Genomic DNA, 23,797 nt, shown 5'->3' on the forward strand with positions numbered 1-23,797 from the left:
CTGTATTGGTTTGTGACAGTGGAGATGGATAACCTTTGGTCGGTCACAACCCCCAAATCAATACTATAAGAAGCTGAGTGGAAGATTGTGGAGTCTAGACCCCGCATCGCGTCAAGATCGTTATCCCCGGCGGGGGATACCTCCCCCACCGGTACCTCCCCCACAAAAGTTCAAAAATGTTGGGAAAAATTTGCGCACGATAACTCTTGAAAGGAGTGACCGATTTGGTCCATACTTTACACATCCTAATATATTTACCAGATATAGATCAGGTTCGAATATGGACTATATTTTTTCACTCCTTCGGGTACCTCCCATATAAAATTTCGTATAAGTTCACTTTAAGACCTGCTCTCGAATCGCTTTGATTTTTCGTTGAAGCAACTTACATTCTCTGCCTTCATTAAGACGGTAAAAGTTTTTCAGGGCAAGTTTATACTTCTTAACAAAAGAGCCCGAAAGGTGTGAAAAACCCCTATGGCTGGAGAGCACGATAACTCTTGAACTCCAACCGATTTTGTCAAAAATTTGGCTTTCGTCATATTTTGTCCAAACTTAGTTTCAGTTAGAAGATTGGCAATACCGGTCCACAACTTCCGGTACTTACAATATTTAAAAATGTAACTAAAATGGTATGCACGATATCTCTTAGACGAGGAACTAAGTTGGTCCAAACTTTGGATCTCCTAATATTTTGTCCAAATTTAGTTTAACTTCTAAAATAACCTACATCGGTCCTCTCCTTAGGGTACCTCCCTCCCAAAAGTTCAACATTTGTGTCTAAGTGCAGTTTAGGGTCTGTTCGAAGATCCTTTGGAAATGTATACCGATGCAGTTCGTTGTGGTCCTGTTTACAACGATATTTCGTTTTCCCTGGACAAATCCATGCTTCCTGCCAGACTGGTCAAAAATTTATACGATGACCCACTAAAATGACTAGTTGGCGCGATATCTATCGAAAAGATATGACTCCCAAAATAAGATCCACTTTCGTAGTGGACAATGTCGGCCCATTCCTTCAAGTACCTCCTCCGCAACACTTTTGAACTGAAATCTCAATCCACATTTTTGTCGGCAAGTTCAAATTTCCAAAACGGGCCACAAAATTCAGAAAAGACCCTACATACATACATTCTATCTTTCCGTAGATGAAATTCACAAAGGCTGAGGGTATATCTCTGTCGGCAAAGCCAACTGAAAATTTTTTTCTTGTTTATATTTCAATGGAATAAACATTATTTTAGCGATTAATATCCAAAATTTCATTTATCCGTGCTACAGGAAATCGTTTTTGATAAAAAAAACATCGAAAAGTCATAACAAAAAAAAACATTGTTCCACAACATCCCATACGGGACAAGGGAGACTTCTCTCATATCAATGAGTGCACCCCGATTCATATTTAGCTCAATGATATGGGACCTACTGTTTATCGCCGAGTCCGAACGGCGTGTCATAAGACACCACTTATGGAGAAGTTTTTCATGGCTGAAATACTCAGGAAATGTCGCCAACATTACTGAGGGGTATTTTGCCACCGTTGAAAAAATGTTTGATATTGCTTGGCCGGGGAATCGAACCCCCGACCTTCTGCGTGCAAGGCGGGCGTGCATACCATCGCACCACGGTGGCAACCTAACCCTAATATATATACTTCGTTGGCTCTCCTACAAATATTTCGATATGTTACAAACGGAATGACAAATTTAATTATACAATGAATTGTGGAAGGTGCCACAATAATTACGGATTTGTAGTTGGCTGGAGGTTAAAATATCAGTAGTGCGATTCTCTAATTACTTTTTTAGTTACCGACAATTGTCGGTACAATTAAAATGCTTATAATTCCGGTAAATACCGATGTTTTTCGGTAAGTTAGCGACGAATAAAAAGCGGTCTACCGGTAGCAAGAGTGTTATCAACTTTTATTTTTAGTTTTAGTTTTACCGATTTTTGTCGATAACAATGGAATGAGACTGATATACTTTGAAGCGGCAAAAACATAACTACCATGCAGTACCAGATTCAAGCATCTCGATAATCATAAACGCACCTGGGTGCCTGCAGACCAAAAAACAAGAAATCAAATTGATCATGGAATACATTTATCGAGCGTGATGGATGTACGAAAATTCTACCAAAGAGTAAAACATCAAACTTATGGCTTTAGTACAGGCACATCCTCCCGTAGGGACCATCAAAGTAATTTGGTAACTGATGCAGATAGTGTGCTTAGGATATGGAAAGAGCGTTTTTCCAAACTGTTAGTGAAGACGACGAAGATCAGTTAAAGGCAGCAATAAACTGGCTGAAGAATAACAAGGTAGTAGGAGACGATGGCTTACCAGCCGAACTGTTCAAAACCAGGGGCGACACGCTGATAAGGTTTATGCATCAACTAGTTATCACCATCTGGCATGAAGAGAGCTTGGAATCTGAGCATCCTGTTTCCCATCCACAGGAAATGATATAAGACTGTGCGATGTGCCTATAGGGACACAAGTCTTATCCCTATTGCTTATGAAATAGGGTCAGGGATATTGTGCGAATGACAAATTAAATATTTGGACCACAACAATGAGGCCTTTGACTTGTCAAATATATTCAAATATTACTGAATTATGGCCAGTGAAAACGATGCGGAACCACTGATGTTCAGCATAATAAATTTAGCAGATAGAGAATACTCTTCTGGGTTCAAGGTAGCATCCTAAGCGTTCACAATAAACTTTATAGAATGAAAAATAATTAGTTCTATTAGTACTATATACGTTCCTTTTCTCTATTTCGATTTCCGATATTACGATTATCTCATTGACTAAACCATTTGCTAACTTGATTTCAATACAAGTTAAATTTTTAATGACATAAAACGTCGACCGGTTAATGCGATGAATATGCATCTTTTTCCTTTTTTTACAATAAATCGCTTAAGCCTTATATTTTGATCATTTCCCACAAAAACATAATAACCCACGGAAAAGTGTAAGGCAACTTCGAAAAATAATTTGTTTTTATATGACTTTGAAATATATATAATTTGCATATTATGGCTGTGTGGTGCGATTTATGGCCATAACAACATTTCCACCATTCTGGTCTTGGTCTGATCGTTGGTCGGTCACATTTACAATTTTACAGCTTAAAAAACGAGAAAGAAAATAAGTGACTTTAATGGTTGAAAGCCAACCGACGATGTGTTTCTTCGAGAAAATCCATTGAGGGAAAAATGTTTGCACATATCTCAAGTATTTTATGATTGCATTTTATTGTTTTCTCTTCCTTTTTACCATTGCTGCAGGTTCGAATATTGTGTAACTGGGCCGTAGACATATAGCCGCACAAAATCACTCTGTGGGTGGGCGTATGGACATAAAGTTTGTCTTTCTTTATGTGCATCACCACCACCATCACCACGACAACCACCGACAACATTCACCGTGACTTTATGATTATTCATATGCCTTGGGCGCGCTACTGTCCGATACGGTGGCTGGCAATGGTGGTGGTGTACTTGTTGTCTGTCTTGTTAACTTACCTCTAGCTCCTGGCAGGGCTCAATGACTTGCAGGGACATAACATCCAAATGATTACCGGATATATTCAAATAACGTAAATGTTTAAATGGATTTAACAAACCAACCGGCAATATATTCATATCGGCAATCGAAAGATGTGTCAGGTGCGGCAAAAGCTGTAAAAAAATAAAGACAACAAAAATGGTAAAGAGATGAGAAACTCGAGAAATTCGTTAAAAGATATCCTTAAATAAAATAATAAAAAACACAAGTGAAAATATTGTGTGTAATGGATGATAACGTACAGACCTTAGGCAGCAATGAACATTCATGGCATACAAATCTTTTTGGAACCTTGAGAAAAGATTTAAAATGAAATGTTTTTTGTTTTGTTGCGGGGATTTTGTTCTCCGCTTGTTTGTTCTTTTTTAATCCATATGGGATTTCAAAAAGTTTACGGTTGGATTTTTTTACACCACATTTGTTAAATATTTGTGTATTTTATTCCAAATGATGTTCATTGTTTACCTTGGAGGAAAGGACGGGCGCATGTTTATGTTTCAATTGCCAAGTCAATTTGAAATAAAATTAAGTCAATTTTTATTATTAACACAAAATGTTTTTATATGTCGACACTTTTGTGGTTTTTTGCTTATCATTGTATTACCAACATATTTATTTAATTTGCTGGTAGGATTTGTTAAATAATTTAACGGTCCTTGGAATTGGCACTGAAGCAAAGGGTTTTGATACAAATAAATATTATATTAACCCGTTGTGATTTAAAATGTATGCTAAAGGTTTTTACGAAGGCATTCGTGACTGGAATAAAATATTTTTTAGAGCATTGGCTATTTTTAAGTATCCTCTTTAAATGGGTAAGGGGTATTATGTGTTTATTCATTTGTATGTAACATGCAAAAGGAAACGAGATATACCCATAATTATATTATGCATGTCCATCCGTTTGGCCATACATATAATGTAAATATAATCTTGATCAGCATAAAATTCTAAGTCGAAATAGCTACATATGTCCATCTGTACGCTAAGCTGTCAATCAAGACAATGCTTGCAATTTTTAAGATATACCTAGCTTTTGGATATAGCCCCCATAGAACGGAATTTTGAAAATTGAGCATGTTGTTGACCGAGTTGGCTGAAATTTGGTATTTAGTCTTCGTTGGTGGTATAAAATTTCCTACCAGAAATATATATTTCCTCAATATCCTATATAAAGCTTTCCACCAGGAATTTATCGGTATAAGTCCACGCCTTTATATATGGCCAAATAGAACGGTAACCAGTTGTGGATTTCTTTTTGGTCGGACGTTAAAACATCTGGTCCCCAGATTCTCCCCAGTGAATGAAGGACTTGCTTAAATCCATACAAACGTCAAATTTATCAACATCAGTTTTATTGCGCTCAAGACAAGGACGATCACATCAAAGATATATTTTACGAGAGCTTAATCCACCATTGGCCAGATATTTACCCTACGGCAAATCCTGGAAAAGACCCAAGAAATGCAGAGGTATTCCATGTCTGAATCGCTCTATCTCCACAAAACTCTTTCGGATTGGAAAGACATAGACTGATACCCGGTCCTCTTTTAAAATAGGAAATAACTTTTCCGAACAGGTTAGTGCCAAAAGAGAGGTTTCAGACAAGGAGATAGACTTTCGTGTGACCATTTCAACAGTCAGCAGGAAAAGGTTATGCGATATGCATACGCTAAAATGAATGACACCTGTGCACCAATAGCCACACGTTACTTCCTTATTTTGACGTCGATCAAAACCGTTCGTGCACACCATACCATATCTCTCGAAGTGAAGACGCGCCTTGGTCTATCTTTCTATATCTTTCCATCCTTTCGGAAACCTACCACAAGCGCAATTTAGGAATACTTCTCGAAATTTTGTGCCATGTTGTGCTCGCGGCCAGCTTTACGACGGTACAATTTACAATTTTCCGGGGGCAAGCCTATACTTCAAAATCTCTAAGAAATGATGTTGACATCAACTCAAATCAGTGATGAGTACGAAAACTTACGAATTCAGCATCCGATTTGGTCGAAACTTCGCACAACGTAAAATATCTTCCAAACCTACATGAAGTTTCAAGAAGGTTTAGATTGGAAAACATCTTCGTTTACCTCCCTCACAAAATATCAACATTTATGGTTTAGTGAAGTTTCTACCGAAAGTACTTCTTGTGGTACTCTTTACAGCGACATAATGTTTTTGTGGGTAATTTCACACTTCCTGACATAATGGTCCAAAGTTATCGCGTCCATCAGACATCGAAAGGATACTTCATTCACACTTAAATCATATTATTATGTCAAAATTGTTAGCAAATATGTCGTTTAGGGACATGTTCAGGATAGTTTTGAAATTTTTACAGTAGGTAGTCATCGCGGCTCATATTACGGCAGTAAGTCCATACTGACTAAAATAATAACTCTATAGCTGTAAAAATCTTATAGATGGCCAACTATAGCTTTTTTGTCCAATCGTTCTAAACTTACATCAAATTCGAATATCGACTACATCGGTCCACTTCTTCTGGTGCCTTCTCTGCCTAAGTTCAAACTATTAGGCTCGGAAAGTTGTCGCACTTCCCATTATAACAGCAATATTTTGTAAAAACAGCCTATATTGGGTTTGCTTCCATTTATTATGTCACAGGCAGAGGGTAAATTAAGTTTGTCATTCCGTGTTTAACTACTCGAAATAATCATTTAGACCCTACAAACTATATATATTCTACATTGCTATAGCAATGTCCGTCCGTCTGTGGAAATCACTCTAGCGTCCAAACGGATTGAAGTAGGTTTATGAAATTTTGGTAAAATCTATTGTATGTACGTAGGAATTTGGGTATTGAAAACAAGTAAAAGAGTATCAGTCGGCTTTGCCGACAGAAATATAACCTCAGCCTATGTGAATTGAAACTTTCATCTACGGACAGATTTCAGAATTTTCTGGTCCTTCTTGGACATTTGAACTTGCCGACAAAAATGTGGATTAGGATTAAAGTTCAAAAGTGTTGCGGAGGAAGTACTTGAAGGAATGGACCGACATAGTCCATTATGGAAATGGACCTTATTTTGGGAGTCATATCTTTTCGCTACCTATCGCGCCCATTAGTCATTTCAATGGGTCATCGTATAACTTTTGTACCAGTATGCCAGGAAGCATGGACTTTTCTACGGAAAACATAATATCGCTGTAAACAGGACAACAATGAACAGCATCGGTACACATTTCCAAAGGATCTTCGAAAATAACCTAAACTGCACTTAGACACAAATGTTGAACTTTTGTAGGGGAATTGCCATTAGAAGGGAAGAGAATTTAGACAAAATATTAGGAGATACAAAGTTTGGACCAAATTGGTTGCCCTGTTAAAGAGATATTGTGCATAACATTTTAGTGATATTTTTTAAATATTGGGGGTAAGTACCAGAAGTTGTGCACCGGTATTGCACCTCTTCGAACTGAAAATAAGTTTGGACAAAATATGAGGAAGGCCAAATAGTTCGATCAGTTCGAGAGTTATCGAACCAGCCACAATATATGGTGTCATAGTATTTTTTTACACATTTCGGGCTGTTTTCTCAAAAAACTTTTACCGTCGTAATTGAGGCAGCGAATGCAAGTTGCTTCAATAAAAATCAAAGTGATTCGAGAGCAGGTCTTAAAGTGAACTTATCCGAAATTATGTGTGGGAGGTACCCGATGAAGTGGAAAAATATAGTTCATATTCGAATCTGATATATATCTAGTAGATGTATAAGGATGTGTAAAGTATTGACCAAATCGGTCACTCCCATCAATAGTTATTGTGCGCACAATTTTTCCGAACAAATCTGAACTTTTTTGGGGGAGGTACCGGAAGGAGTACTTAAACTTAGTTTGGAAAAAATATTACCAAAGCCAAAGTTTGGACCGAATCGGTTTATTCGTTCGAGAGTTATCTTACGCTCCAACCACTATACACGGTGTCATAGGGGTTTTTTGCACTTTTCATGCTATTTTCTCAGGAAGTCAGGACTTACCCCTGGTGAAACTTAAACCGTCGTATGAGGGACAGTGATTACAAGTTGATACAATAAAAATCGAAGCAATTCGAGAGCGATTTTTTTTACCGGAAGGAGTACTTAAACTTAGTTTGGACAAACTATTACGAAAGCCAAAGTTTGGACCGAATCGGTTTATCCGTTCGAGAGTTATTGTGCGCTCCAGCCAGACAGACAGACGGGCGGACCTGACTAAATCAACTCCAAATTGTCTGAAACTGATTTCGGCCAATTATACTTGTGGTATAAACCCATTATTTCGATGAGGCACATTTTGCCTGTATGAAAGTGTATATAAATGCTGAGGGTAATACTATGTAGGTCTACGTTTTCGTATAGCCCTCATACAAAGTGACGCGTCACGCGTCCCATTTGACCATCGAATTGGTTGTGATTTGGTATTTTGTGTCTCCAGAAGCTAAAAAATATTTCAATTTAGTGCTTTTTGTTTCCAGAGGCTAAGAAACATTTTTACCAAAAAAAAAAATGTTTATATAGGTCCACGTTTTGATATAGCCCCCATAGGACGGTATCTCCCGATTTTCGGTATTTTGAAGGTTTAAGCTATATTATCCAACCAAAATGGCTGAAAGTTGGTATTTAGTCCTCCTTTGGGCTACAAAACTTTTTCACGTTGATTTGTCGGTATCGGTCTACGTTTTAATATACCCCCACCCTTAGAACGATAATCCTGATTTTCGGTATTTTGAAGGTTTTAGGCTTATTATTGCACCGAAGTTGCTGAAATTTGGTATTTAGTATTTTTCGGGAAACAATACTTTCGCCCAGAAATTGTTCGGTGTCGGTCCACAGTTTGATTTGACTGTTCACCATAAATTTTTTGGTATAGATTAACGTCTTCATATAGCCACCATAGAACGGTACCTCCAAATTTTCAGTATTTTGCAGGTTTTAGCCTCAATATCCCACAAATATGGCTGAAATCTGGAATTTAGTCTCGTTTTGTCTTCATACAGCCCCCATAGAAAGGTGCTTCCAGATTTTCGGTATTTTCAAGGTTGTTGGCTCAATATACCACTGGAATTGGAGTATAAAACTTTCCGCCAGAAATTTGTCTGTATAGGTCTTTAGAACGGAAGTCACAAATTTTCGACATTTTGAAAGTTTTAAAAATATTATAACAGGTACAAAACATTCCTTGCAAAAATCAGACTGCATATGTTAATTGGAATTTTGTGTTCCCAGAAGATAGAAATCTTACTCGCAAAAAACTACCCATTCTCATATATGTAGGATTAATCTTACCTTCACAGACTGGTATTTAAAAATTGTATGTATATCGAGGCGTTTTTTCAAATTTTGGAACAGAGATTGTTATAATTTGGTATTGTGTGTAGTCAGAGGATAGAGAGAACAATGATTAGCTTTTTTAATGAGTGTTGCTAGATTTTCTATCTTAAGTGGATGTAACTTGGTATTTTGGGATCTCAATGGGTAGAAAACCTCCACACAGAAATTATCTATATAACTATCATCTGTTAAGTTATTATTCTTCTCCAAACAATTATACTTAACGTAGAAAAAGAGCTTAGTAGTTACTAGTTGTTTATATTTACGTCAATACAGTGGTGGTGGAGGGTATAAAAGTTCGGCCCGAGCGAACTTAACGCCTTTCATACTTGTTTAATTGTTGTTTAGCAGAAAACCCTTGATTTAATATCATTATATTTTTTTCGACGCCCATTGAAAACTAATTATTATTTTAATGGGTATGGTTAGGCTCAATCCTTGTGCTTTAGTTTTCAGTCGCATAGGCTGTGGTAGGCTACCACTTGATTTATTAAATCTCTTTCTTATGACAATTTCAAGCTGTTAGCAATCATTTTCTTGACATCCTTTATTATTGTCTTCGGAAAAAATATCCATCCGAAACCCTCAAATCAAATGCATATGTTGTCAACATTTAAATGACCACAAAAGTACCACTCATATTTCATGGTTTCTAAGGATTTCCCAAGGCCTTCTTTCCCCTCCCCCTTTTACGGAAGAATTTTTCAACATTTTTCTTTTAATTTCTTTATTCCGGTGATATTAGATTTTTATATCGGATATCTGGTATTTCAACAACTGTCGACTACTCTACTTTGATTTGTTTTTCTCTTTTACCCCCGTCACCAATTACCATCTTTGGTTGTTGGACAAAGGATAAATGTGGGTTTTATGGTGATTTCTTTACATTGTGTCTATGGGAAAGAATGTGTGTGTGAGTGTTTTGCATTGGTAACTTTGTTGGTGTTTGTGTGTGCTTTGACTTACTTAGTGCTGTGCTGATATTTTGGCTCTTAACTTTTCATGTTTTACTTACATCAAATGTCTCTCGTATTTCATGGAGATTCATGTGCACGTTGCCACTTATATTCAGAGTTTGCAAATGGCTAAGACGCCTCACTGACTGCGGTTCTAAACGCACCAATTTGTTATACGACAAATCCAGAAAAGTCAAATTAGTCAAACTTAGAAATGAATCGCTGGGAACTTTGGCCAAACGATTGTAGGACAAATCTGTAAATGAAGAGCAGCAATAGAAAAAAAAAAAACAATAATAAGAAATGGTAAAGAATGACATGAGCTGTGCTGGAAAGGAAGTAAAGGGGGTAGGAAGGGGCATATGATTGTTGGTAAGTAAATTTGGAAGTTTTGTCAAAAGTGTCAGTGGCTAACACCGTGGGTACCCATAAAAACTTGGAATTGAATTGTTGAGAATTTTTAAATGTTCCAAATGATGACGATGTGTTCAATATTTTGCATAATGATGAGTCCATAAAGTATATAGAAGCTTAACCTTGGACCCTGTTAAGTCTCGAAAAGCTTTAAGGACTCAGCATTGTGCAATAATTTGATTGTCTCCTCAAAACACTGTGCGACAACAAATAAAATGACAAGGAAAACTGAGCAGATTATGAAAGTAGAGCTAAAAATATGAGACACGTATATCGGCGTTTTTAAAGTTTACGTCAGAAATTAACCTATGTTGTAGTTTCGACCATTTCTGTTTTTTCGAAATATTCGATTCAAGATATATTGGAATCCTTGTATTTTAGATATGTAGTGTCTTCAACATCAGCTTTATCTGCGCTCATGCCCCAACCGAAGACAAGGACGAACAGACCAAAGATATATTCTACGAGAGCTTAGAAGAAACATATGACCGTTGTCCTGCCCATGACATTAAAATTGTTCTAGGCGATTTTAATGCCAAAATTGGAAAGGAGAATATCTTTGGACAAACAGTTGGGAAATTCAGTCTACATAGTGAAACATCAGACAATGGAATGAGGCTGATAGACTTCGCAGCGGCAAAAAACATGGTAGTTAGCAGTACCAGATTTAAGCATCTCGATATTCATAAGGGCACTTGGCTGTCTCCAGACCAAAGAACAATAAATCAAATTGATCACGTTGTGATAGATGGAAGACATTCATCGAGCGTGTTGGATGTACGATCGTTCCGAGGAGCAAACATAGATTCGGACCATTTCCTCGTTGCAGCAAAGGTACGTACCCGTCTAAACGTTGCAAATAAAGCACGAACAGACACAACACGAAAGTTGGACATCGCCAAGCTGCAAACACAACGGATAGCCACAGCATATTCCACTCAACTGACCCAATTGCTTAATGATAGCGCTTCTCGTCCCGATAACATATCAGCACAATGGCAAAATATTGCCCACTCCATGCAAACAGCCGCAAAATCAGTACTTGGATACCAGAGACCTCCACCAAAGAATCCGTGGTATGACCAGGAGTGCCGTGCTGCTACCGAAGAAAAAAATGCGGCATATAGGGCTACTTTACAATCAGTAGCAACGCGTAGCGCACGAGAGAGGTATCGGGAGAAAAGGAGAGAGGAGAAACGTCTTTTCCGCAGGAAAAAGAGAGAAATGGAAAAGAGGGAGTGTGAACAAATGGAGATGTACAGGAGACAGAACGAAGTCCGAAAATTCTACCAAAGAGTGAAGCATCAAACTGATGGCTTTGGTACAGGAATATCCTCCTGTAGAGATCAACAAGGTAATTTGGTAACTGATACAGATAGTGTGCTCAGGATATGGAAAGAACATTTTTCCAAACTGTTGGTATCCGATAGCAGTGAAGACGGCGAAGATACCACAGATCCAATCCCAGATGATGGTATTGAATGTATACCGCCCAGCCAAGATGAGGTAAGGACAGCAATAAACCGGCTGAAGAATAATAAGGCGGCAGGAGCAGATGGCCTACCAGCCGAGCTGTTCAAAACCGGAGGCGACACGCTGATAAGGTGTATGCATCAGCTAGTTAGCACCATCTGGCAGGAAGAACGCGTACCCGACGATTGGAACGTGAGCATCCTATGTCCAGTCCACAAGAAGGGTGATAAGACTGTGTGCTCCAATTATAGGGGCATAAGTCCGCTCCCTATTGCATATAAGATAGTATCTGGCATATTGTGTGAGAGACTAAATCCTATGGTCAATGAAATTATTGGACCCTATCAGTGCGGCTTTAGACCTGGCAAATCCACCATTGACCAGATATTTACCTTGAGACAAATCCTGGAAAAGACCCAAGAAATGCAGATCGACACCTTCCATCTTTTCGTCGATTATAAAGCAGCATTCGACAGCCCTATACGTTCAAAGGTGTTCCAAGCCATGTCTGATTTTGGTATTCCTGCAAAGCTCATTCGACTTTGTAGAATGACATTAACTGAGACGAGATCCTCAGTTAAAATTGGAAAGAACCTCTCCGAAGAGTTTACTACCAAAAGAGGTTTCAGACAAGGAGACGGCCTGTCGTGTGATCTATTCAACATCCTGCTGGAAAAGGTCATACGAGACGCGAAGGTCAAAAGAAATGGAACGATATACACGAACAGCCACATGTTACTGGCTTATGCCGACGACATTGACATCATGGGTCGATCGGTAAATGAAGTAACTGACACCTTTGCAAAAGTCGAAAGAGAATCTGCTAAAGTTGGTCTGGCAGTAAACGGCGTAAAAACCAAGTTGATGGTATCGACGCGTAATATGTCCATAAACACCGCACCATCTGTGAATGTTGGTACCTATAATTTTGAGGTAGTAAAGGACTTCGTCTACCTCGGCACCGCCATAAACACAACAAATAACATCAGTTGTGAAATACGAAGAAGAATAGTGTTGGCTAACAGATGCTACTTTGGGCTGAGTAAGCAGTTTAGGAATAAAGCCACCTCTCGTCAAACAAAAATAACACTGTACAAAACACTGATACTACCCGTGCTAATGTATGGTTCCGAAGCATGGGTACTTGCTCAAGCAGATAAGGCAGTGCTTTGTGTGTTTGAGAGAAAAATTCTTCGAAAGATCTACGGGCCAATCTGTGTTGACGGCGAATATCGGCGTCGTATGAACATCGAGCTGTATCAACTATACAATGACATCAATATAGTTGAAAGAATCGAGATACAATGATTGCGATTGCTAGGCCATGTTATAAGAATGAGTGATGATGAACCCGCTAAAAAGGCGTATAAATACGGGCCGCATGTAGGTTCTCGCAGATCTGGAAGGCCAAAGCTTCGTTGGAGCGAACAAGTGAAACGAGATATCACAAAGCTACATATCCCAGATTGGGAAAATACAGCAGCAAACAGAGAGGATTGGAGATTTTTTCTTAGTTCGGCTTATGGAACAAATGTTCTGTAAAAGGCCAGCTAAGTAAGTAAGTAAGTGTCTTTGACAACTTTATAGAGGAGGATGTGCGGAATATTTTTGTTATTTATTTGTTATTTACCTCTATGCGGTTCATCAAAGGGGTCTTTTTGGTCCCTTTTTTTCAAAATCGTATAAAACCTCCTTTAAAATGTGATCATATCAGTTCAAAATATTCTACAAAATTTTTACTGTAGGTCTCAAAATACACCATATCTGTAAATTGTATGTAAACGCCAGGAACATGCAAAAAATGTAAACATATTTCGAAAGGAATAGAAATGGGCGGAACTCAGGCCCATTTCCGATGTAAACTTTAGAAACACCGTGTCTCATATTTTAATAAAAAAAGTTAGGTTATAAAAGTACCTAACTTTTTTTTATTATTTTGAAAAAATTGTTTTAATATTACAATCTCTTTTAAAGTTAAAAAAACTAATTTCCATTATTTCTTCTATTTGCCACCACTGTGCCATAAAAAAATTAAGCCACAATAAAAATTCAAAAACCCCATTGGCTAACCAAAAATTCCAACCATTCACATAAAAAATTACTTAAAAGTTATACAAAAATCCTCCTTAAATAAATTTCTTATGCGAAAACTTTTGTGTCAACAATAACATTTCTATTCCTCTTCAAATGCTGGGTAGGTGGGAGGCTGGTTGAATTGGTTGTTTCTTTGAACAAAATTGGCCATTGGGGTTTCATTATGTTTGTCAGTGAGTGAGTGATTCATGTAGAAAACTTACCCAAATGTTGAAGATTTTTCTGGGAACGAAACAGTTCATCGACAACCACAGACAATTGATTACCATCCAATTGCAATTTTCTCAAATGTTTGATGTCACGAAATTCATCCTTGTCAAGAAATTTAAACTGTGAATAAAAAAAAGAAAAAAAAAATTAAGGAAATTTTTTGGCAAATTTCAACATTAAAAATCCATCCGAACTTTGTCGTGTAGATGTTCTGTTACATTTCATACCTCATTTCTTCCCAAATCGAGTTCAGTCAATTGTGGTAATAAATTGTATAGCTGTGGATTGATTTTCTTCAATTGACAATTGCGACATTTGAATACTTTCAGTTGCTGCAAATGGAAAAAGGGATGGAGGAGGAAAAAATTGGTTACATTGTCAATTATTTGCATGGTTAAGGTTTTCGTGCCAAAATGAGGAAAGACCAGACACACACTTACCGGCACATCACGAAAGACATCTGGTGGCAGCTCTTGCAATGGATTACCACTCAAATCTAAATATTTCAATTTGCTTAACATGAAAAATATGCGCTGCACCAATTCACCAATTGAATTATCTGCCAAATTGAGACGTCGTAATTCCTGTGAACGAAAGAAAGATGGAGAAATACCATAATATGGGATTATACGTGGAGTTACAAAAATCTCTTATTAAAATGGGATTAATGTGAACATATAAAATCGCAGGAAACCTACTAAAAATTTCTGAATTACATGTAGCTATTTGGTTTAAATTATTTTAAAATTAATATTCAATGTATCGCAAGTTAGGATATATTTGTGTACCATTCACGACACATTGTGGTAAGAGGTATTATGTCTTTGTGTATTTCTATGTAAGATGTAAAAGGACCCATAGTTCCTTTTGGGGATATACATAGATTCACTTTCTGAGTCGATTTAGACCGTCTGTCCATGTATTTTTGTGATCAAAGTACAGGTTCCAAAGTACAGGTCCGATTCAGCAGAAATTTGGGGAAGATAATTTTTAGCCATAGGAAGAACGCTACTGCTTTTGGTGAAAATCGGTTCAGATTTGGATATTCTTACTTACTTAGCTGAAGAAAAGATCTTCAATTCTCTTGCTTCGCTTTTTCGAATACCGCATCTTTACATCTCTTTTTTCACTTGTTTGCTCCATTGAAGATTTGGCCTGACAGTTTTGCATGTACCGCCATGTGGTCCGTATTTATACGCCTTTTAGGGGGTTCATAATCTCTCATTGTTATGATATGGCCTAGCCAACACAATCGTTTCATCTCGATACGTTTATCTACTGATGTCGTTGTATAGCAGATGCAGCTCGTGGTTTGTACGACGTCGATATTCACCGTCAACGCAGATGGGCCCGTAGATCTTTCGAAAAATTTTTCTCTCAAAACCACAAAGCACTGCCTTATCTGCATGCGGAAGTACACAAACTTCAGAATCATACATTAGCACAGGTAGTATAAGTGTTTTGTAAAGCGTTGTTTTTGTTTGACGAGATGTGGCTTTGTTTTTAAACTGCTTACTTAAGAGCAAAGTAGAGTCGGATGGCCAATACAATTCTTATCTTTATTTCACAAGTGATGTTGTTTGTTGTGTTTATGGCGGAGCCGAGGTAGACGAAGTCTTTTACTGTTGGTCCGAGCTCTATGGCGTCAAACCATCAATTTTGCCTTTTCGACGTTTACCGCCAGACTCACTTCTTGCATAGTGCATATAGTCTTGTCTCCTTCACAGGATGTTCCAGTCCCAGTCGTCGGGTACGCGTTCTTGCTGCCAGATGGAGATACTTAGTGATGCATACACCTAATCAGTATGTCGCCTCCGGTTTTGAAAATGTAGGCTGGTATGTCATCGCCTGTTCATGCCATATTCCTCTTCAGACACACTATTTCTACGTGTTAACAAATTACCTTGCTGGTCTCTACAGGAGGACGTGCTGTAACGTGAAAATATGATCACGAACATAACACAACAACTACGAGTACTATCAACTACCCACATCACTGTCAGCGCTTTGACCGCATCCAACTATTTCTACCTGACACTCACGCCGTAATAGACCATACAATAATGAATTTCGCTCCAGTGTATTTTTGCGACACTCGTTGTCACTGCATACGGTTAATAATTCTCATTCGCTTCATACTCCTAGTTATTGAAGTATTTCAGTTTCGGAGGCAAATAGTGAGCTTACTACTGCAGGGAGTTTGCTACACGGGCTGGAACAAAAGGTTGCTCTAAGTCCGCCAACTTACGCCTCGGTACCTAGTGTTGGGAATACTCTTTGAGAGCTACCCACTAAGTTGTGGTGGCTGATACAAATACAGGGCTTTCGGGTTGGGTGTTCCACTGGGCCTTAGGGTCAGCAGTTCCACTGGGCCTTCGGGTCGGCTGTTCCACTGGGCCTTCGGGTCAGCAGTTCCACAGGGCCTTCGGGTCGGCTGTTCCACTGGGCCTTCGGGTCAGCAGTTCCACAGGGCCTTCGGGTCGGCTGTTCCACTGGGCCTTCGGGTCAGCAGTTCCACAGGGCCTTCGGGTCAGCTGTTCCACTGGGCCTTCGGGTCAGCAGTTCCACAGGGCCTTCGGGTCAGCTGTTCCACTGTGCCTTCGGGTCAGCAGTTCCACAGGGCTTTCGGGTCAACTGTTCCACAGGACATTCGTGTCAGCTGTTCCACAGGGCCTTCGGGTCAGCTGTTCCGTAGTTAGAAACCACTAGCGCATGCTAGGAATTGGGCCATAACACTAAACTAATGCTCTAACCCATTTAGCGTTCGGACGCCTAACTCATCGTGCTCCCGAACAGCGAACAACGAACCCGTTGTATTCCCGAACACCAGCAGCCGGCTGCCGAATACACCGCTATCCCGAACGTCAACATCCGACTACCGAGCCCATCGTGTTGCCGAACATCACCAACCGAACACCGAACCCGTTGTATTCCCGAACACCAACAACCGACTGCCGAATACACCGCTATCCCGTACATCAACCTCCCACCACCGAACTCATCGTGCGCCCGAAAATTAGCAACCGAACGCCGCACCCATCCTGTATCAGAGCACCAGCAACCAACTGCCGAAGCCATCGTGCCCCCGAACAACAGCAGTCTCCTGCCGAATTCAACAATCGGCTGCCGCACACATCTTATACCCGATCACACACAACCTGTTGCATCGAACGTTGGTCCCACGAACGTCCATTAACCGCCCTCCTGATTATATATAACCCTTCCCGATTATCACCAAAACGGCATCCTGATTACCGCCACCAACACACCAGGTTCCGACTATCTACGAACTAGCGGGGGATAACCTCACAGATTTCGGCAAACAGCAAACAAATCAACAACCACCGATTCCAACGAGTCGCAAAAGTAAGGATAACCACTGTCTTGATACGTCCACTCATCACGAAGCCCAGCTCACGAGTCCCAGTCCTGGTCACCTTCACCCCAACAATTGATTCATACCAATTAAACATATTCTTATCGTATATATTCCCGAGTAATTGTAAACTATTGTTTAGATCAATAAACTCTGAATGAAATCCCCAGGAAAGGGAGAATACAAGTCTTATAATTCGACAAGGTTTAGTGGGTCCTTATGGAGACCCTGGACGCGACTGGCCTTACCCCAGCCGACGACAAAACCTCGTTACAGTGCCTGTAACAAAGCCATCAATTTGATGTTTCACTCTTTGGTAGAATTTTCGTACTTCATTCTGGCTTCTGTACATTTCGATTTTTTCGCACTCCCACTTTTGCATTTCTTCCTTTTTCCTGCGGAAAATACGTTACTCCTCTCTCATTTTCTCCCGATACCTCCCTTGTGTGCTACGCGTTGGTCCAGTTGAGTGGAACATGCGAAGTCTATCAACCTCATTCCATTGTCAAATGTTTTACCAGGGGGGAATTTCCCGACGGTTGGACCAAAGATATTTTGGGATTAAATAGCTTAATTTTTATTGTCATTGACAGAACAACGACCAAATGTTACTGCTAAGTGCTCGTAAAATATATCTTTGGCCTATTCGTCCTTGTTGAAGAATTTAGCTTTTATCTGTATATAAGAAAGTCTTTCATTCACTGGGGTGAAGCTGTAGACCAGATCTTTTGACCTCCGACTAGGAATCCGAATTTCCTGTATGACAGTAATTTCGGCCTTGTATTTTTCAAGTACAACTGCCAATGTGTGAACTGCACCTTTTCTATTAATAGTGCGAATATTCCAGGAGCAGATTCGAAGAGTATGGCCCTTAAAACGTTTGCGGGGTTGGTCAACTTTAGAGTGATTTGTTTTTCTTTATTTTTTCATAGAATGTTGCTATATGGACACGGTGTGCCTTAACCAAATTTAAATAGAAGGTGCTTTCACCTGGGAAGTTTTTGCAGATTCTGAAACTACAATGCTCATAGATGAGAAATATCAAGAAACAAAAAAAAATCGCCGGAGGGATTTTCAAATAAATCGCGATTTAAGTTCACATTTTTAGGCGTTCTTTAGGTTTTCATGATTTTGCTTGGAAACCGCGAGTCCTATGTAAATGGAACCAACACAAGTTGTAGCTGTGAAAATTCTCCACAATATTGACCTTTATGATATTTTCGTAGGTTTTACCGTTTTTGAGATATAGAAGTTCAAATTTAGACAATGCACTGACTGTATCGCCTCCTTATAAAACAATATCATGCTAACTTTTGATGAAAACCGCTTACACACGGGAAGATTTCGTGGATTCTGAAACAGCAATGTTCATAGATAAGAAAAATAAAAAAACAGAAAAAATCGCCGGAGGGATTTTTAAATAAATCGCGATCAAAATTCACAATTTTAGGGTTTTGTTAGGATTTCACGATTTTGCTTGGAAACCGCAAGTCGTATCGAAATGAGTCTAAAAAAATGTTGTAGCTTTCAGAATTCTCTACAAAACTGACCTTTAGTTTTTTTCGTAGGTTTTACCAGTTTTGAGATATATAGGTTCAGTTCAAATTTTTAGGTTCTTATCTTAAGTTTTCCAGATTTTGCTTGGAAACCGCAAGTCATATCAAAATGGGACTATAGAAAATGTTGAAGCTGTGAAAATTCTCTACAAGATTGTATGATTTATTTTTTCCTAGGTTGTACCATTTTCAAGATATATAAGTTTAATTTTAGGAGGCGATACAGTCAGTGCATTGTCTCAATTTGAACTTCTATATCTCAAAAACGGTAAAACCTACGAAAATACCATAAAGGTCAATCTTGTGGAGAATTTACAAAGCTATAACCCATAGGCCCATTTACAAAGGAATCGCGGATTCCAAGCAAAATCGTGAAACTTTAGGTTTTCACCCCTAAAAATGAGAACTTAAATCGCGATTTATTTGCAAATCCCTCCGGCGATTTTTTGTTTCTTGATATTTCTATGAGCATTGTAGTTTCAGAATCTGCAAAAACTTCCCAGGTGTATGCACCTTCCATTTAAATTTGGTTAAGGCACACCGTGTGAAGGAATGGGTTACTAGCCCAACACTCAACCCAAGTTTTTTACGTTGTTATGAGCGAACGCGCGACTCATGTTAACTCACTACCTTTAACGGGTGTTAAAGGCAACTCCCCAGGTGACACCACGATGAGGTCTGTGTCCACTTGAGATGAAAGAGAAACAAGTTAAGACCTGTAGTGGAATTCTGTAACCCCTTTTTTCGTGTTACCGACAAATATCGGTAAAATTAAAATGCTTATAGTTTCGGTAATTAACGAAATATTTCGGTAAGTTAACAACCAAAATAAAGCTGTTGTTAAATCCTACCGATAGCAACAGTGCAGTCAACTTTTATTAATAATTAATTTTTCGTTTTAATGTTACCGATTTTTGTCGGTAACTCAAAAAATGAGTTTCAGAATTCCACTACTGGCCTTTTCCATGTTAAAGCCGGTCAGGGTATTTTGGTATTTTCAACACGATAAGAGAAGTGTGCAGATGTTAAAACTTTAAGACGATTTCTACTCAAAAGCTCAAAAGTGCTGAACTTTTATAGAGGGATTACGTCAAGTAGTGGGACGACATAGGTATCACCAACCCAACCACTAACAAAACATATCAAGCGGGACTCCTACCATACAAGCTTACCGACACTACACATTATTGTGCCTTCGCCAAACCAACGCATCTACACGAAGAAGATTGATTTGTTTTAATTCAAGGTTTGTGGTTCCTTGTGCTGACCCATGATGTTGACCTTGACATATTTTCATGTTAATCAGCCAAATAGACAGACGGACAAAATTGCACTGGCTATTCAATGTGTTGTGAATGGAGACAACTGCTGCAGCTAAATAATAAACAATTAAAAAGTATTAAGTTCATCCGGCCGGAATAATTATTTTGTGACCACGGATACCACAAATGTTTAAAGTAGGTCAGAAAATGCATTTAAAAATATCCTCAATCGGTTGGGGCCTTTATATAGGGGCAATTTTAAAGTGTTGAACTATGTTGACAATTTTTGGTGGAGAAGTTTTGTGAACTCTAGGAACTTAAAATGTTAAATTACATGTAGCTAAAATCCTTAAAATACCTAATGTCGGCATGTACGGTCATATGGTGGCTACATGAAAACCTGAACCTATGTTGACAATTTTTGTGGAGATGTTTTGCGACCACTGGGAACCTCAAATTTTAAATTACAGGTAGTTCGGTCAAAAAATGTGACTAAAATCCTCAAAATACCGAAAATCGGGAGGTACCGCTGTATGGGGGCTGAACTAAAACGTGGGCCGATTTAGCCCATTTTCGAACTTGACATGCAAAACATAGCGCTCTAACATAATTATTGCTGAAGCTAGATTGATTATAACAGACTGATAGACAACAGACTATAGTTGTGTTCCAGAACCTGCAAAGTAGTACTATGTATATTCAACTATTTTTAAAATTTATACTAGAAAACAGTTCCCGTACCCCAAATGTAGCAAAAATTGTACCCTTAGCACAAATACCCAGGTAGTGGCATCGTAAAATTTTGAACATGGTATGTCAAATTTTTCTTTATGTTATTGGGGAAATTACAACAAAAATAATTTTTGTATAAAGGGTTTTGACATTTCATATTCGAACAGCTGGTGTGATACCTTGGTAATTGTGCCATGATTTTACCCAAATTTAAGAGAGCAAAAACAAAAACTACTGTTTTCTACTACACAAAATTTGTGTAAATTAGCAATGTTGTTTGACGTTTAGTTGATAGAAAAAAGAAAAGCAATTCATACAACGTACGAATGTAAAAACAAAAAACCTGGACCTGTGTTCACAATTTTTGGTGGAGAAATGTCTGTATCATTGGAAATCCCAAATGCCAAATTACAGCTAATTCGGGCAAAAATGAAGATAAAATCCACAAAATACCTGATATCGGGTGGTACCGCTATATGGGGGCTGTAGGAAAAAATGGGCCCATATTCATGTATTGTCATCCAAATCTGAAAGGTGTGCAAAGTTTTAGTTCGATTGGTCAACTGCAACTGCGTTAAAAATGAGTTACTAGATTTGAACTAAATCGGGTGGTACCGCTATATATGGGCTATAGGAAAAAATGGACCCATATTAGATTTGGTTTCATATTCATGTATTGTCATCCAAATCTGAAAGTGTGCACAGTTTCTGTTTGATTGGTCAACTGCAACTGTGTGAAAATGAGTTACCAAATTTTACAAGCAAGCTAAATAAAACTCCGGAAAAAAACACTGTAAAAAATGCAAAAATGGACCAATATTGGTTTTGATATTCATATTCATGAATTTTCGTCCAAATCTGAAAGGTGTGCAAAGTTTTAGTTCGATTGGTCAACTGAAACTGTGTCAAAAATGAGTTACCAGATTTGAAATGCAAGTTAAATAGTACACCGTTAAAACACTGTAAAATGGCCCAATCTTTGTTTTAAATTCATATTAATGTATTGTCATCCAAATCTGAAAAGTGTGCAAGGTTTTAGTCCGATTAGTAGTCAACTACAACTGTGTCAAAGTTGAGTTACCAGATTTGAAATGCAATTTCAATAAAACACCGTTAAAACACTATAAAATGGACCAACATTGGTTTTGATTTCATATTCATGTATTGTCATTCAAATCTGAAAGGTGTGCAAAGTTTTAGTTCGATTGGTGAACTGCAACTGTGTCAAAATTGAGTTACCAGATTTGAACTAAACAGACACCAAAGCAAGTTAAATAAAACACTGTAAAAACGAATCCTACAAAAAATTACGAAATAGGAGTTCCAATAAAAAAATTTTTTATAGCCCAGCGTTGTACACTAAAATGTAAAAAGAATTCGGCTTTAATTAAATTTTTCCAAGAAAATCTCAATTTACAACTTTGTCAAATAAAGTGTTTTTCTAACAACCTTCTTAAAATTACGAAGTTTTCCTCAAAAAAACATTTAAAATTCCACTTATGTTCTTTAATTGGGTCATACATTTACCAAAACAAAATAAAATGAAAGTAAGAAAGTACAAAACATCAACTACTTTTTTCTTGTGTGTGTGTTTTTTTTCTCACATTCCTCGTGCAAAGTGCACAACATAATCTGAACATTTTACCCAGAAGCTTAACTCATAAATAACACAGAGAAAATTGAAAAAATGCCCTTAATATACTTGAAAGTTTTCCCACACACACATACTCACATACATACACATGGACTCACATTCTCAACGAAAAGTTCGTACTGTTTTTTTTCGGTAAGGATTAAAATTTGTTTTCTACCTCATCCTTACCATTTTCAAAAACAAAAAAAAGATATACTACCCCCCTTTCGTAGAATTTGCGACAATGTTATGAAGATAAACGACTGTGATTTAATATTGTCAGAAAATTGAAAAAATCCTTTAGTAGTTGTATTAAATCTCATATTCGGAAAATGATATCATGATATTAAGGACATTTTCGGTTCTTTGTCCTCTTTCTCTTTTAACCGCAGTGAATTATTTTTATGCTAGAGTGGTGGCAGGGCACAAAAGGAACTCACATGTTGGTTATTTTCATTAATGATGTAAATTTCTGTGTGGAATGCCGGAAACAGTGAACATGTGCGAACAAGGGCGCCCAAATGGTATGGCATTTGTCGGTGGTGGCTTGAAATCATCTTATTAGTAAAAGAATGCAGCTGCTATTGTGTTGCATGGTAAGTTGTTAAGCATAGTGGAGTTGTTGCTCAGTACATCTTATTCATTATTCGCAGAAAACTGTGTTTTTCATGTTGTTGCTTATTCTGGCAAGGATGTTTTTGAGCAACAGTGGTAAAAATAACTTCACTTACTTATTTAGCTGGCTTTTTACAGAACATTTGTTCCATAAGCCGAACTAAGAAAAGATCTCAAATCCTCTCTGTTTGTTACTATATTTTCAAAATCTGGGATATGGAGTTTTCTGATGCCGCTTTTCACTTGTTCGCTTCAACGAAGTCTTGACCTTCCAGTTCTACGTGTGCCGCCATGCGACCGTATTTATACGTCTTTTTGCGGGTTCATTATCACTCATTCTTATGATACAGCTCGTTGTTCATTCGACGTCGACATTTTCCGGCAACGCAGATTGACTTGTAGATATTTCGAAGAATTTTTCTCTCGAACACATTAAGCACTGCCTTATCTGCTTGCGCAGGTACCCATGCTTCGGAAGCATACCTTAGCACAGGCAGTATCAGTGTTTTGTTAAGTGTTACTTTTGTTTGACGAGATGTGGCTTTATTCTTAAGCTGCT

General features: G+C 38.2%; 1 protein-coding gene across 2 annotated transcripts in view; it reads right to left on the reverse strand.

Moving 5' to 3' along the window:
• Nucleotides 1-23,797, reverse strand: part of rdo (leucine-rich repeat domain-containing protein reduced ocelli) — a 423,162-nt gene that overhangs the window by 40,363 nt on the left and 359,002 nt on the right. For both annotated transcript variants that reach the window (XM_073971011.1, XM_073971012.1), the window contains exons 6-10: nt 14,505-14,648; nt 14,292-14,396; nt 14,058-14,184; nt 9,933-10,129; nt 3,539-3,694 (exon numbers count right to left, since the gene is read on the reverse strand). In XM_073971011.1, coding sequence (XP_073827112.1) covers nt 3,539-3,694; nt 9,933-10,129; nt 14,058-14,184; nt 14,292-14,396; nt 14,505-14,648 — 729 coding nt within the window. The remainder of the gene's footprint in view (nt 1-3,538; nt 3,695-9,932; nt 10,130-14,057; nt 14,185-14,291; nt 14,397-14,504; nt 14,649-23,797) is intronic.

Source organism: Musca autumnalis, unplaced genomic scaffold (genome assembly GCF_047663935.1).
Source record: "Musca autumnalis isolate F117 unplaced genomic scaffold, ASM4766393v1 scaffold_2, whole genome shotgun sequence".
NCBI lineage: Eukaryota > Metazoa > Arthropoda > Insecta > Diptera > Muscidae > Musca > Musca autumnalis.